Source organism: Anolis sagrei, chromosome 13, assembly GCF_037176765.1.
Source record: "Anolis sagrei isolate rAnoSag1 chromosome 13, rAnoSag1.mat, whole genome shotgun sequence".
NCBI lineage: Eukaryota > Metazoa > Chordata > Lepidosauria > Squamata > Dactyloidae > Anolis > Anolis sagrei.
This window is the reverse complement of record NC_090033.1, coordinates 15,760,578-15,775,826: the sequence shown is the minus strand read 5'-3', so window position 1 is coordinate 15,775,826 and position 15,249 is coordinate 15,760,578. Positions and strand designations below refer to the sequence as shown.

General features: G+C 41.4%; 1 protein-coding gene across 1 annotated transcript; it reads right to left on the bottom strand.

Annotated features, from left to right (window-relative positions):
• Positions 1 to 2,696: 2,696 nt before the first annotated feature.
• LOC132764955 (kelch-like protein 28) lies at positions 2,697 to 14,998 on the bottom strand. The gene is made up of 4 exons (XM_060759127.2): positions 14,923 to 14,998; positions 11,263 to 11,341; positions 7,583 to 7,810; positions 2,697 to 4,188 (listed from the first exon to the last, which is right to left on the bottom strand). Exons 1-4 carry the CDS (start codon positions 14,996 to 14,998, stop codon positions 2,697 to 2,699), a joined length of 1,875 nt encoding a protein of 624 aa, XP_060615110.2.
• Between the last annotated feature and the right edge of the window lie 251 nt (positions 14,999 to 15,249).

Here is a 15,249-nt window from a genome sequence, read left to right as displayed (position 1 = left end):
CAACAGCGCTATTCCCAGAAATTCAAATAAGCAGATAGGACTGTAATTGATACTGTACTATTCCGCAATAGCGCTATTCCCACGAACTGCAATAGCAGTCTGGGCTGTAATCAATATCGTATAATTCTGCAACAGTTCTATTCCTAGCAATTGAAATAAGCAGATAGGACTGTAATCAATATCGTACTATTCTGCAACAGTGCCATTCCCACCAACTGAAAAAAGCAAATAAAGCTGTGATTGATATTGTACTGTTCTGAAATAGCGCTATTCCCACGAACTGCAATAGCAGACTGGGCTGTAATCAATATCGTATAATTCTGCAACAGTTCTATTCCTAGCAATTGAAATAAGCAGATAGGACTGTAATCAATATCTTAATATTCTGCAACAATGCTATTCCCACCAACTGAAAAAAGCAAATAAAGTTGTGATTGATATCGTACTGTTCTGAAATAGCGTTAATCCCACCAACTGCAATAAGTAGTTAGGTCTATAATCTATATCGTACTGTTCTGCAACAGCGTTATTCCCAGCAATTGAAATAAGCACATAGGATTGTAATCAATATTGTACTATTCTGCAACAGAGCCATTCCCACCAACTGAAAAAAGCAAATAAAGCTGTAATTGATAGCGTACTATTCTGAAATAGTGCTATTCCCACCAACTGCAATAAGCAGAAAGGATTGCAATTAATATCATACTATTCTGCAACAGCACTATTCCTAGCAATGAAAATAAGCAGATAGGACTGTAATCAATATCGTACTATTCTGCAACTGCACTATTCCCACCAATTGAAGAAAGCAAACAAGACTGTCATTGATATCGTACTATTCTGGAACAGTGTTATTCCCAGCAATTGAAATAATCAGATAGGATTGTAATCAATATGGTACTATTCCGCAACTGCGCTATTCCCACCAACTGAAAAAGCAAATAAGACTGTAATTGATATCGTACTATTCTGAAACAGCGTTATTCCCAGCAATTGAAATAAGCCGGTAGGATTGTAATCAATATCGTACTATTCTGCAACAGCGTAATTCCCACCAATGGCAATAAGTAGAGAGGATTTTAATTAATATCCTACTATTCTGCCACAGCGCTATTCCCAGGATTGAAATAAGAAGATAGGATTGTAATCAATATCGTACTATTCTGCAACAGCGTAATTCCCACCAATGGCAATAAGCAGAGAGGATTTTAATTAATATCCTACTATTCTGCCACAGAGCTATTCCCAGGATTGAAATAAACAGATAGGATTGTAATCAATATCGTACTATTCTGCAACAACATTATTCCCAGCAATTGAAATATGCAGATAGGGCTGTGGTCAATATCACATTATGAAGCAACCAGATTCAAAATAATTATATCATCCATTGAGGAGTCCAGAGGATCCTATGGAGACCTCATTGGAGAATACCGTCATTTCACCAGAAACGGCTTCATTCTTCCACTCTTCTGATGCTGAGTGGCTACAAAGGGGAGTTGTAGCAACTAGGCCTGGGTAACAATGGAAAAATTTGTTTCTAAAATCGATTCGTTTTTTGGGGGTTTTTGCGTTTCGTTATTTAAAATAATTACAAAATTTTCCTTTTAAAAAGTTCGATATTTACGAAATTTTTATTTATATAGATTACTAGCCGTCCCCTGCCATGCGTTGCTGTGGCCCAATCTGTGTATGTGTGTTTTGTGTGTGTATGTGTGTGTTTATATATTTTAATATATGTGTATATTAGGCCTGGGTAACAACGGAAAAATTTGTTTCTAAAATCGATTCGTTTTTTGGGGGTTTTTGCGTTTCGTTATTTAAAATAATTACAAAATTTTCCTTTTAAAAAGTTCGATATTTACGAAATTTCGTAAATGTGAAAAAAATTACAAAACATTAACGAATCGATTTCCGAAACAATAACGAATCGATTCGTTAATGGCGGACTCGACCGCGAAATACGCTAAAAAACCTCCAAAAACTTCTGAAGCTTCCCTCTCCCTCTGTTGTTGACTGTTGGTATGATATTATAATTTTTTTCCACTAATTAAACAAAAAACAACCATAAAACTTGCCCCAGACATACGGAAATAATAACGAAACGACCTCAAAACAATAACGAAACGAATACAATAACGAAATACGAAGCATTTACAAAACTATTTAAAAATTCGTTTTTTAAAAAAATTGCTCCAGAATGGTTCATTATCGTTTTGTAATTGGAAAAATTAACGAATTATTAACGAATTACGAATTAACGAAACGAAACCGCCCAGCCCTAGTAGCAACTGTATAGAGTCATAGATATGAAAAGAACCTCAAGGCCCATCTAGTCAAGGGTAGGTCTGACAATCCATGAATGGTCATTCATGGAATAGTTCTGTATGGAGAACTGTTACGTTATGTTGGGCCATAAAGTGTGGACATTATCTTAGGTGTGACGACTTTGGTGTGATGAGTACCCCCCCTTATCTGAAACAAGGAAAACAGGGCTCCCATTTCCTATATTTCAGTGTGGCGGAAAACGGTAATACAAATGAGAAACCAGACACAAGAGAGAAGGTAGGTAATTGCTAGTCTTGTTCTATACCTCTAAATAGAAGCGCCTTCAGATTTCTCAGGTGTTTCTTGGGTGGAAACCATTTTATCAACTGGTTCCGCTGCAGAAGAAGTGAAGCATTTTGACAATGCCTCTAGGAGGAGTTCACCATTTCAACGGCGGTCAGGGCAACGGAAGTCTTTCGGAAGAGATCCAGGATGGGTTTTTTGGGCATCTTCATGGTGGTACAGCCAAAGCCGCTGAGCCCCCAGCTGGTGAACGGAAGCCTTTCCTGACATTGAATCCACTTGGGGGTTCCCGGTTCCCAGTACAAAATAGTGTTGTAATATTCCTCGTAGTTTTCTCCTTCTATGTTATTATATAAATAGGTGTTTTCTCCACCAAGCACATAGATGCGGTGCTTCCAGCGCACCACGGCCGCTCCCGCCAGCTCGAACGGCAGCCTGGGGATGGGCACGCTTCTGTCCACCTTGCCATCTTTGCCCAGGAAGAAGCACTTCCGGGTGCAATGGATGTTCCCGGAATCGGGCCACCGCTCGCTGTGATGCCGGGACCGGCTCCGGTAATAGCCGCCGATGACGTAGATCCCGTTGCTCATGGCTACGGCACCGGACCAGTAGCATTCGTTCTCCAGGAAGACTTGGACCCACAAGTCTAAGCCAACTTCGTAGATGAGGACCTTCCGGGACGCGAACCAGGAACCGACCGAATTCGTGACCCCGCCGATGAGGTAGAGCTTGTTCTTCAGTACGGCGGAGGCAAAATGGCTGAGGGCGAAAGGCAACCGGGCAATGGGAGACCAGGACCTCGTCTCCAAGTCGAAACACTCGGCCGTGTCGAGGTATTCTTCATATTTACGCCAGCCTCCTATAGCATAGAGCTTCTGGTTGCAGGCCAGGAAACCGTGAGACGCTCGGGCCACGGACATGGCAGGGAGCTGAGTCCAGCGGCCCCGCAGTGGGCTGTATTCGTGAAAGGTATCAGAATACGTGTCATCCGTGTGGACACCTCCGGTGACGTACAACTTGTCGCCCAGGGCCACGCATCGGGCGCAGTACAGGCATTTCAGCAAGGGGAGCTTCTCCCACGTCTCCATTTGTGGGTCGTAACAGCCCACCTGGAAATCCTTGGTCTTTAAGTCGGGGCCGTCCATGTTGTAAAGGTCCACGCACACGATGCAGGTGGAGTACATCCCTCTCCTCAATCCCCGGCTTTGCTGGAACCTCTCTTGTCGATTGAGGCGGCGCCACCGCAAGCGGAGCTCCCGGCAGCCGCCCAACTCGACCTGGACCTCCCTCAGCTCCTCCGGGGTCAGGAGCGGGAGGCGGACGGAGGTCATCAGCTGCCCGAGCAAAGGGAAGCGGACGGCGTTCTGGGCCGTCACCCAGCGCCGCACCGCTTGGTAGACAGGCATCTCAGAAGCGATGGTCAAGCTGTCAGAGGAAAGGATGCTGGTCAAGGTGCTGGGGTTCAAGTTGAGGAAGCTCTTGTCCTCCTGGGAGAGGCGCCGGAAGTGTAGGTTGACCAGGCTCTTGGAGTCTTGGAAGAGATCCGGGTCATTGTGCGCATAACCCAGTTCGTAGAGGCGGAGGCAGTTCTCCGGGGAAAGGTGGTCCAAGAGGAACCTGAGAGGAGATAGACATGGTACAGGTGACGCCCAAGCAGCTTGCTCAACCCCAGGTTTATCTCCATAGTATTCTATCTGAGATATGTGTTCCAACCCCTTGTCAGGGAAGGAATATACAGTACATTTCAGTGTTTCAATATTATTATTATCATAATTATCATTATCATATATTATTATTGTCATTATATTATTAACATCATAGTCAAGGTTTTCCCCTTTGTGTATATGTGTGGTTTTGCACATGCGTTGTAATGTATTTTTTATTTTTTGGCTTTTAAGTCTCTTCCAATGTGTTTTTCAGTGTATCTATGAGTAATGGATACCCGTTGGCCTGATAGGTGTCTTGTGTCCACATTTGGTGTTAATTCATCCAGTGGTTTTTGAGTTGTGTTAATCCCACAAATGAACATTTTTATTTATATAGATTACTAGCCATCCCCTGCCACGCATTGCTGTGGCCCACTCTGATGGTCATGGGGGTTCTGTGTGGGAGGTTTGGCCCAATTCTATTGTTGGTGGGGTTCAGAATGCTCTGTGATTGTAGGTGAACTACAAATTCCAGCAATTACGACTCCCAAATGTCAAGGTTCTATTTTCCCCAAACTCCACCAGTGTTCACATTTGGGCATGTTGAGTATTCGTGTAAAGTTTGGTCCAGATCCATCATTGTTTGAGTCCACAGTGATCTCTGGATGTAGGTGAACTACAACTCCAAAACCAAAGGACACTGCCCACCAAACCCTTCCAGTATTTTCTGTTGGTCATGGGAGAACTGCGTGCCAAGTTTGGTTCAATTCCATCGTTGGTGGGGTTCAGAATGATTGTAGGTGTATAATTATAAATCCCAGCAACTGCAACTCCCAAATGACAAAATCAAATTTTTGAGCGAAGGACATACATTGGGTTGTTAGGTGTCTTGTGTCCAAATTTGGTGTCAATTCGTCCAGTCGTTTTTGAGTTGCGTTAATCCCATTATCATTATTGTCATTGTCGTCATCATCATCATTGTATTATTATCATTATGTAATTATTATCTTTATTATTATAATTATTGTCATTATTATATAGCATCATATTATCATCATCATTATGTCATTATCATTCTATTACACTATGTAACACGATGTTTACTATGGCTTGTAAATGTCATTTCATACGGGAAAAGCTTTTGAAACTACCAAAACTTTTTTTTTACGGGAAGAACATCATTTATGTTTTAGTTTTTCAATGAATATCTCATCGACTCTCAACCAATTCAATGTAAGTTTTTGACAGCCCTAATAACAACGTTTCTTGGGATAGAAAAACTACTTTCAAAGAATGTACCACACAATTAAACAGGAAATAATGCTTTCAAACCAGGAACAAGATTCCAATTTTTGTTTCATAGTGTAAGCAGCACATAGCGCAGTGATGGGCAACCTTTTGAGCGTGGTGTGTCAAATTTCACCAAAAAACTGAGCATAATTCAGGTGGTGTGTCACTTCAAGAAAAAAACCATAATTTCGCAATATTTAGTTTAAATAACAAGAAATATATAATTGTAATTCCCACTTCCTCTCTTATCATGTTGTTCTACCTCTCTTTGTGTAAATAATATCCTTTTTGGAGTGTTTAATAAAAATATAATTTTAAAAACCCAACAAAATATTATTTATTTTTAATTTAATTTAAATGTATTTCTAGCATTTAATATGCTATTTAATGTATTTCTAATAATAATAATAATAATAATAATAATAATAATAATGCAATAATAATAAAGTAACATTGCAAAATAATATTTTGATATTTAATTTACCATTTCATTTAAGGCATTCTGAAATATGTGAGTAATATAGCAAAGTATTATTTATCATTTAATTTAATTTAAATATGTAACTCCTTAATATTTAGGAAACAATGCAAAATAATATTCGTTTCCTTAATAATGAAATAAACCAATATTATTTTGCAATGTTACCTAGGGTTGGGTAACAACGGAAAAATTTGTTTCTAAACTCGTTTCATTTTTAGGGGGTCCATTGCGTTTCGTTTTTAAAAAGAATTCCGAATTTTTCTTTTAAAAAATTTCGTTATTTACGAAATTTCATAAATTTCGAATTGATTCGTTAATGGCGGACGCGATCGCACAATACGCTAAAAAAAACCCTCCAAATGGGACAGGGGGAACGTCTGAAGCTTCCCTCTCCCTCTGTTGTTGACTGTTGGTGTGAAAATTTATTTTTTTATCACTGATAAAACAAACAACAACTATAAAACTTGCACCAGACATACGGAAATAATAACGAAACGATTTCGAAACAATTTTGAAACAATTTCGAAACAATTTCGAACCAATTACGAAATAAATTGAAAAATTCGTTTCGATTTTTAGTTGCTCCTGCATGGCTCAATATCGGATCGTAAGCTAATTTAAATACGAATCAATAACGAATTACGAAATTAACGAACGAAACCGCCCAGCCCTACTAAATATTAATAATAATTAAATATTTTTAAATTTGACATTTAATTCAATGCATTTTAATATTCGAATAATATAGCAAAGTAATCGTATTTATCTTTCAGTTTAAATATGAAACTCCTTAATATTTAGGTAACATTGCAAAATAATAATTTCTTTCCTATTTATTTTTTTAAATGGCATAAAATAAATAAACAAATAATATCCGGCGGGCACGTGTCAGTAGAAATGGCTACTAGGGCTGGGCGGTTTCGTTTCGTAATTTCGTAATTCGTTAAAAATTCGTTATTTTTTTTGATAACGAAGCGATAGTGAACCATTCAGGAGCAACTAAAAAACGAAACGAATTTTTCCAATTCGTTTCGTAATTGTTTCGTAATTGTTTCGTTATTGATTCGTAAATGTTTCGTTATTATTTCCGCATGTCTGGTGCAAGTTTTAGGGTTGCTGTTTGTTTTCTCAGTAAAAAAAAATATAATTATCACACCAACAGTCAACAACAGAGGGAGAGGGAAGCTTCAGAAGTTTTTTTAGCGTATTGCGCGATCGCGGCTGCCATTAACTAATCGATTCGTAATCGATTCGTAATCGATTCGTAATTGTTTCGAAATTGTTTCGTAATTTCCGAAATTTCGTAAATATCGAACTTTTTAAAAGGAAAATTTCGGAATTCTTTTAAATAACGAAACGCAAAAACCCCCTAAAAACGAATTGAGTTTAGAAACAAATTTTTCCGTGGTTGCCCAGCCCTAATGTACTGACACGCGTGTCATAGGTTCGCCATCACGGACATAGCGGCTTCCATTTGTAAAAGTAGTGTAATGGTGTAGAGACTGAGAAAAACGCAACAGAATTGCACCAATGTGTAACCCATCAAATACGTTTCTAGCATTCCAGATTCTCCACCCTTAAAGTGGTTGTTTACCTGGAGCAACTCTCTAGCAGTGGGAGGATCTGGAGCCTGCTGGCCGCTACAAACAGGTCTTCGGCCGTCTCCGGGGTGAGCGCGATCTCCTCTGTGTAGTAATAATTGACAACAGCTTGGACAACGGTGGGGTCTATGTCCTGCAGCAGAACCTCCCCATCCTGAGATTCTCGGAAGGAGTTGGAAAACATGGCTCGGAAGTAGGGGTTGATGGCTGCGAGGAGCATCCTAGTCAATAGAAGGAGCAAAGTCAATTTGTGCGTGGAAAACTGCCGATGTCAGGTAAAAAATCCCTCACCACCAGCTACTTTTAGTGGGACAATGAGTTCTATGAACAGAAAGATGGAGTAGCTATGGGGAGCCCTCTCAGCCCAGTCATTGCAAATTTCTACATGGAACACTTTCACTTCACTTCACTTCACTTTATTTCTTAATTAGTCGCTCTCCACCAAGGTGCTCCGAGGTCTCTTCCAATTCTTTGATTCTTCTCTCGTTACTTCTTGACTGTCCCTTCCATTTAATATTGTATATATATCTTACATAGAAAGAAGGAAAGGAAAAAGGAAGGAAGGAGAGACAGGAAGGAAGGAAGGAAGGAAAAAGGAAGGGAGGGAGGGAAAGAAGGGAAGGAAGGAAAAGAAAGAAGGAGGGACAAGAAAGGAGGGCAGGAGGGAGGAGAAGGAAGGAGGGAAAGAAAGGAGGGGGGTGAAGAAAGGAGGGAGGGAAGGAAATGAAGGGGAAGGAAATGAAGAAAGGGAAAGAAGGAGGAAAGGGAGGGAGGAAGGAAAAGGAAAGGAAAAAGGAAGGAAGGAAGGAAGGAAGGAAAAAGGAAGGGAGGGAGGGAAAGAAGGGAAGGAAGGAAAAGAAAGAAGGAGGGACAGGAAGGGAGGGAGGAAGGAAGGAGAAGGAAGGAAGGAGGGAAAGAAAGGAGGGGTGAAGAAAGTAGGGACGGAAGGAAATGAAGGGGAAGGAAATGAAGAAAGGGAAAGAAGGAGGAAAGGGAGGGAGGAAGGAAAAGGAAAGGAAAAAGGAAGGAAGGAAGGAAGGAAAAAGGAAGGGAGGGAGGGAAAGAAGGGAAGGAAGGAAAAGAAAGAAGGAGGGACAAGAAGGGAGGGCAGGAGGGAGGAGAAGGAAGGAGGGAAAGAAAGGAGGGGGGTGAAGAAAGGAGGGAGGGAAGGAAATGAAGGGGAAGGAAATGAAGAAAGGGAAAGAAGGAGGAAAGGGAGGGAGGAATGAAAAGAAGGAAAGGAAAAAGGAAGGAGGGACAGGAAGGAAGGAAGGAAGGAAAGAAAAAGGAAAGGAGGGTGGGGAAGAAGGGAAGGAAGGAAAAGAAAGAAGGAGGGACAGGAAGGGAGGGAGGGAGGGAGGGAGGGAGGAGAAGGAAGGAAGGAGGAAGGAAGGAGGGAAAGAAAGGAGGGGTGAAGAAAGGAGGGAGGGAAGGAAATGAAGGGGAAGGAAATGAAGAAAGGGAAAGAAGAAGGAAAGGGAGGGAGGGAGGAAGGAAAAGAAGGAAAAGAAAAAGGAAGGAGGGACAGGAAGGAAGGAAGGAAGGAAGGAAAAAGGAAGGGAGGGAGGGAAAGAAGGGAAGGAAGGAAAAGAAAGAAGGAGAGACAGGAAGGGAGGAAGGATGGAGAAGGAAGGAAGGAGGAAGGAAGGAGGGAAAGAAAGGAGGGGGTGAAGAAAGTAGGGACGGAAGGAAATGAAGGGGAAGGAAATGAAGAAAGGGAAAGAAGGAGGAAAGGGAGGGAGGGAGGGAGGAAAAGAAGGAAAGGAAGAAGGAAGGAGGGACAGGAAGGAAGGAAAAAGGAAAGGAGGGAGGGAAAGAAGGGAAGGAAGGGAAAAAAGGAGGGACAGGGAGGAAGGGAGGAAGGAGAAGGAAGGAGGGAAAGAAAGGAGGGGGTGAAGAAAGTAGGGATGGAAGGAAATGAAGGGGAAGGAAATGAAGAAAGGGAAAGAAGGAGGAAAGGGAGGGAGGAAAAGAAGGAAAGGAAAAAGGAAGGAGGGACAGGAAGGAAGGGAAAGAAGGAAAGGAAGGAGAAGGAAAGAAGAAAAGGAAAGAAAAGAAAGGGAGGAAAGAACGGAAGGGAGGAAGAGAAGGAAGGTCCTTCATTCAAGCATTGTGGACCTTCCTCGCCTCCTCCTCCTCCTCCTCCTCACCTTCTTCCTTGCGAGGAGCTCTCCGTTGCTTCTGCTGGCACTTTCCAACTGGGAAAGGAGGAGGAGACTGCTCTCCTGACATGGGAGGGGAAGAGAAGGGACTCCATGCGGCAAGCCTCCACCTCCACTCCACTTGCTTGTGTGTTTTTGTGTGTGGCCGTGCACGTGCGCCTGGCTTTAACGGCCGGCTGTTTCCCCGCGAGGAGGAGGAGGGGGCGTGGCCATGGGTCTCGGTAGACACGCAGTTTCTCCTTTGTGGACATGCAGTTTAGAAGTCCTTTCTGCTCTTTGTTTTCGTGGGTTTTTTGAGTGGAGAACATACATTGGGTTCGTTTGTGGGATTAACACAACTCAAAAACCACTAGACGAATTGACACCAAATTTGGACACAAGACACCTTTAAGGCCAACGAGTGTCCATCACTCATAAAAACACTGAAAAACACAGTGGAAGAGACTTTAAAAGCCAAAAAATAAAAAATACATTACAATACCTGCATAAAACCACATATAGTAAAGAATAATGACAGTGACAATAATGATCATATAATCATATATATTGTTAATATAATAATAATAGAATGTTATTAATAATATGACGCATTGCTGTGGCCCACATGGGGGTTCTGTGTGGGAGGTTTGGCCCAATGCTATCGTTGGTGGAGTTCAGAATGCTCTGTGATTGTAGGTGAACTACAAATCCCAGCAACTACAACTCCCAAATGTCAAGATTCTATTTTCCCCAAATTCCACCAGTGTTCACATTTGAGCATATTGAGTCGTTGTGTAGAGTTTGGTCCAGATCCATCATTGTTTGAGTCCACAGTGATCTCTGGATGTAGGTGAACTACAACTCCCAAACCAAAGGACACTGCCCACCAAACCCTTCCAGTATTTTCTGTTGGTCATGGGAGTTCTGTGTGCCAAGTTTGGTTCAATTCCATTGTTGGTGGGGTTCAGAATGCTCTTTGATTGTAGGTGAACTATAAATCCCAGCAACTACAACTCCCAAATGTCAAGATTCTATTTTCCCCAAACTCCACCAGTGTTCACATTTGGGCATGTTGAGTATTCGTGTAGAGTTTGGTCCAGATCCATCATTGTTTGAGTCCACAGTGATCTCTGGATGTAGGTGAACTACAACTCCCAAACCAAAGGACACTGCCCACCAAACCCTTCCAGTATTTTCTGTTGGTCATGGGAGTTCTGTGTGCCACAACCAACCAATCATTGATATATATATTTTCTGTTCGTCGTGGGAGTTCGTCGTGCCAAGTTTGGTTCAATTCCATCGTTGATGGGGTTCAGAATGCTCTTTGATTGTAGGTGAACTACAAATCCCAGCAACTACAACTCCCAAATGACAAAATCAATTTTTTTGAGTGAAGGACATACATTGGGTTGTTAGGGACATCGTGTCCAAATTTGGTGTCAATTGCCCCAGTGGTTTCTGAGTTCTGTGAATACCACAAACGAACATGACATTTTCATTTGTATAGATTTGGAGGAAGAACTACACCGTACCTGTGGCAAGGGAACCGTTCGCTGTTGACCACGATGGTTGTATCGCAAAGAAGTTGTTCTTGGTGCAATTGCTGCAGTCCTATAGGAACAAGCGAAAGACGTGTGAGATAACAACTTCACAATAAACCAGGCACGTGGTTGGCATATAGAGCCAGAGGGGGGGAAAAATCAATATTAAAAATACAAGAGAAAGGGGGACTTGTTACAACAATTAAAACTATTTCATATTTTTTTTTCCACATTTATATTTTTAAGTAATATTCAGTAGGGCTGGTCAATTCGTTTCGTTAATTCGTAATTCGTTAAAAAATTCGTTAATTTTTGAATTACGAAACGATTACAAAATTTATTTTTAACCCTGGAAGTGTTTTAAAATATCAAAACGGCAGGCGGCAAAAAATTTTGTATTTCCGTCCATTTCGGAAATACGTAAGATGGCCGCCTGGCTTGCTGGGAGCTCTCCTCTCTCGGCGCCGGCTGAGCAAGCGAGCGAGAGGGCGAGCGAGAGGGCGAGCGGCGAGCGAGAGGGCGAGGGCGAGCGGCGAGCGAGAGGGCGAGCGAGAGGGCGAGCGGCGAGCGAGAGGGCGAGGGCGAGCGGCGAGCAAGAGGGCGAGGGCGAGCGGCGAGCGAGAGGGCGAGGGCGAGCGAGAGGGCGAGCGAGCGGCGAGCGAGAGGGCGAGCGAGAGGGCGAGCGGCGAGCGAGCGGCGAGCGAGAGGGCCCACCAGAGTGAGTGCCTGCCTTCCCTCCTTAATAATAATTTCTCCTCCCTATTCTACTAAATTAATAATTAAATTTTAAAAATATTTAAAAAATATTTTAAAAAAAGGGCGCCATCTTTACAAAATGTTTTGTAAATAGTTACGAAATTTCGTAAATACCGAACTTTTTTTTTGGAAAATTTTGTAATTATTTTAAATATCGAAACAAAAAAACACCCCAATTACAAATCGATTTTAGAAACAAATTTTTGCGTTGTTACCCAGGCCTAATATTCAGACTGAAAAAATCTATCTCTATCTATATACAAAAACATAGAAAAACAAGAAACAGAAACTCAAAGACTGTGGTCTACGCTCTTGTTACATCCCGAATAGACTACTGCAACACACTCTACGTGGGGTTGCTCTTGAAGACTGTTCGGAAACTCCAACTAGTCCAACGGGTGGCAGCTAGACTGTTCACTGGAACGTCATACAGGGAGCATACCACCCCCCTCCAGTCAGCTCCACTGGCTGCCAATCCAGTTCCGAGCAAAATTCAAAGTGCTGGGCTTGTCAGGATTACTGAAAGTATGCATGTATGTTTTTTCAATGTGTTTCTATATGATTAAGAATGGTGTTAATATGTATTCAAGATGGATTCTGTTATGTTCAATTGTGTATTAGAATTGCTGTTGTAAGAGACAGAGAGGTACAGAGAGTTTCTCTGCTGGGAAGAAAAGGGGAGTATCCGGCTTGCAGCCAGAGAGCCTGATAAGCAGATGTTCTGAATCTGTACTGAAGCTGTGCTTTGTAGTTCTGATTTTGCCCGCTTAGAAGTAGACGTGTATTGAGATGTACTTAGTAGGCTTGGGCGGTTTCGTTCGTTAATTTCGTAATTCGTTATTAATTCGTATTTAAATTAGCTTACGATCCAATATTGAGCCATGCAGGAATAGAGTGAGGAGTAAATTAGATTCGAAACAATTTTTTCAATGTATTTCAAAATTATTTCATAATTATTTCAAAATTATTTCAAAATTATTTCAAAATTATTTCAAAATTATTTCAAAATTATTTCCTAATTATTTCGTAATTATTTCGTAATTATTCTCGCATGTCTGGTGCGAGTTTGAATTATAAATAAATAAATTATGGCTAATGTCTGCTACAGACAGCGATTTGGGGTCCTTCAGCCATTATGGCTAATGACTAGGCTTGGGCGGTTTCGTTCGTTAATTTCGTAATTCGTTATTAATTTGTATTTAAATTAGCTTACGATCCAATATTGAGCCATGCAGGAATAGTGTGAGGAGTAATTAAGATTCGAAACATTTTTTTCAATTTATTTCGAAATTATTTCGTAATTATTTCGTAATTATTTTGGCATGTCTGGTGCAAGTTTTATAGTTGTTGTTTGTTTTATCACACCAACAGTCAACAACAGAGGGAGAGGGAAGCTTCAGAAGTTCCTCCTGTCCCATTTGGAGGTTTTTTTTAGCATATTGCGCAATCTCATCTGCCATTAACTAATCAATTCGTAATTTTACGAAATTTCGTAAATTTCGAAATTTTTTAAAGGAAAATTTCGGAATTCTTTAAAAAAACGAAACGCAAGGGCCCCCTAAAAACAAAACGAGTTTAGAACCAAATTTTTCCGTAGTTACCCAAGCCTACTATCTATATACAAAAACAAAGAAAAACAAAAACCGAAATTCAAAGACTGTGGTCCACGCTCTTGTTACATCCCGAATAGACTACTGCAACACACTCTATGTGGGGTTGCCTTTGAAGACTGTTCGGAAACTCCAACTAGTCCAACGGGTGGCTACTAGGCCTGGGTAACAATGGAAAAATTTGTTTCTAAACTCGTTTCGTTTTTAGGGGTCCATCGCGTTTCATTTTTTTAAAGAATTCTGAAATTTTCCTTTTAAAAATTTCAAAATTTACGAAATTTCGTATAATTACGAATCGATTCGTTAATGGCGGACGCAATTGCGCAATATGCTAAAAAAAACCCTCCAAATGGGACAGGAGGAACTTCTGAAGCTTCCCTCTCCCTCTGTTGTTGACTGTTGGTGTGATAAAACAAACAACAACTATAAAACTTGCACCAGACACGCAAAAATAATTACAAAATAATTACGAAATAATTAAGAAATAATTACAAAATAATTACGAAATAAATTGAAAAAATTGTTTCGAATCTAATTTACTCCTCACACTATTCCTGCATGGCTCAATATTGGATCGTAAGCTAATTTAAATACAAATTAATAACGAATTACGAAATTAACGAACGAAACCGCCCAAGTCTACTAATGACTGCTACAGACAGCTATTTGGGGTCCTTCAGCCATTATGGCTAATGACTGCTACAGACAGCTATTTTGGGTCCTTCAGAAATTATGGCTAATGAGCAGCAAGGCAGTGTAGGAAATGCCTTGCTGCTCATTAACAGGAGGGCCGTTTGCAATCTCTACCATTGGGGGGCCTGGCCTTCACAAGCTACCACAATGGCTGTGCTTAACCACGCCCACCTCAACCCTCCCTTGTGTCACCGGGGGAGGGAAAACATGAGATTTAAAAACATTTTAGGCTTTACCAAAGTTGATTAATGGTTCTGAAAATTAAAATAAACATGGATGACATCTGCAGATTATGGAATATTTCTTGGGGAAAAGGTTAGTGGTTCAAATTCGGATACCACCACCACCACCACCCTCACCATCACCACCACCCTCACCACCACCACCACCCTCACCACCACCACCACCACCACCCTCACCACCACCACCACCCTCACCACCACCACCACCCTCACCACCACCACCACCCTCACCACCACCACCACCACCAACCTTTCCTGCATGGTTCAAAACTGCTTCGAAAGTCCAAAGTCGGAAGTTTTTTACGAGTTTCAGGCTCTTCCGAAGGAACCTAACCAACCCTAGGACCTACCCTTCCGTATATAGTGATCCAGAGGTTTGGGTTCGTCTCCCATGAGATCTTCATCTATGACCAGTGGTGAACTCATGGTTGCAATCTAAGTTGGTCTCTGATTGTGAATCCGTATAGTGCTCAGGCATTCCTGCGAAAAGAAGACAGAAGGGAGAAAAGGTGGAGTAGAAAACCAATAGGATATTATGGGATGGGGTCCTTATCACCCTAACCCTAACCACTCCATAAAAGTCAACGTTGACACTGAAATACAACATCATCTGAGCTCTGCGAGTGCAGCATTTTTCCGAATGAAGCAGAGAGTGTTTGAGGATGAAGTGATCTCCT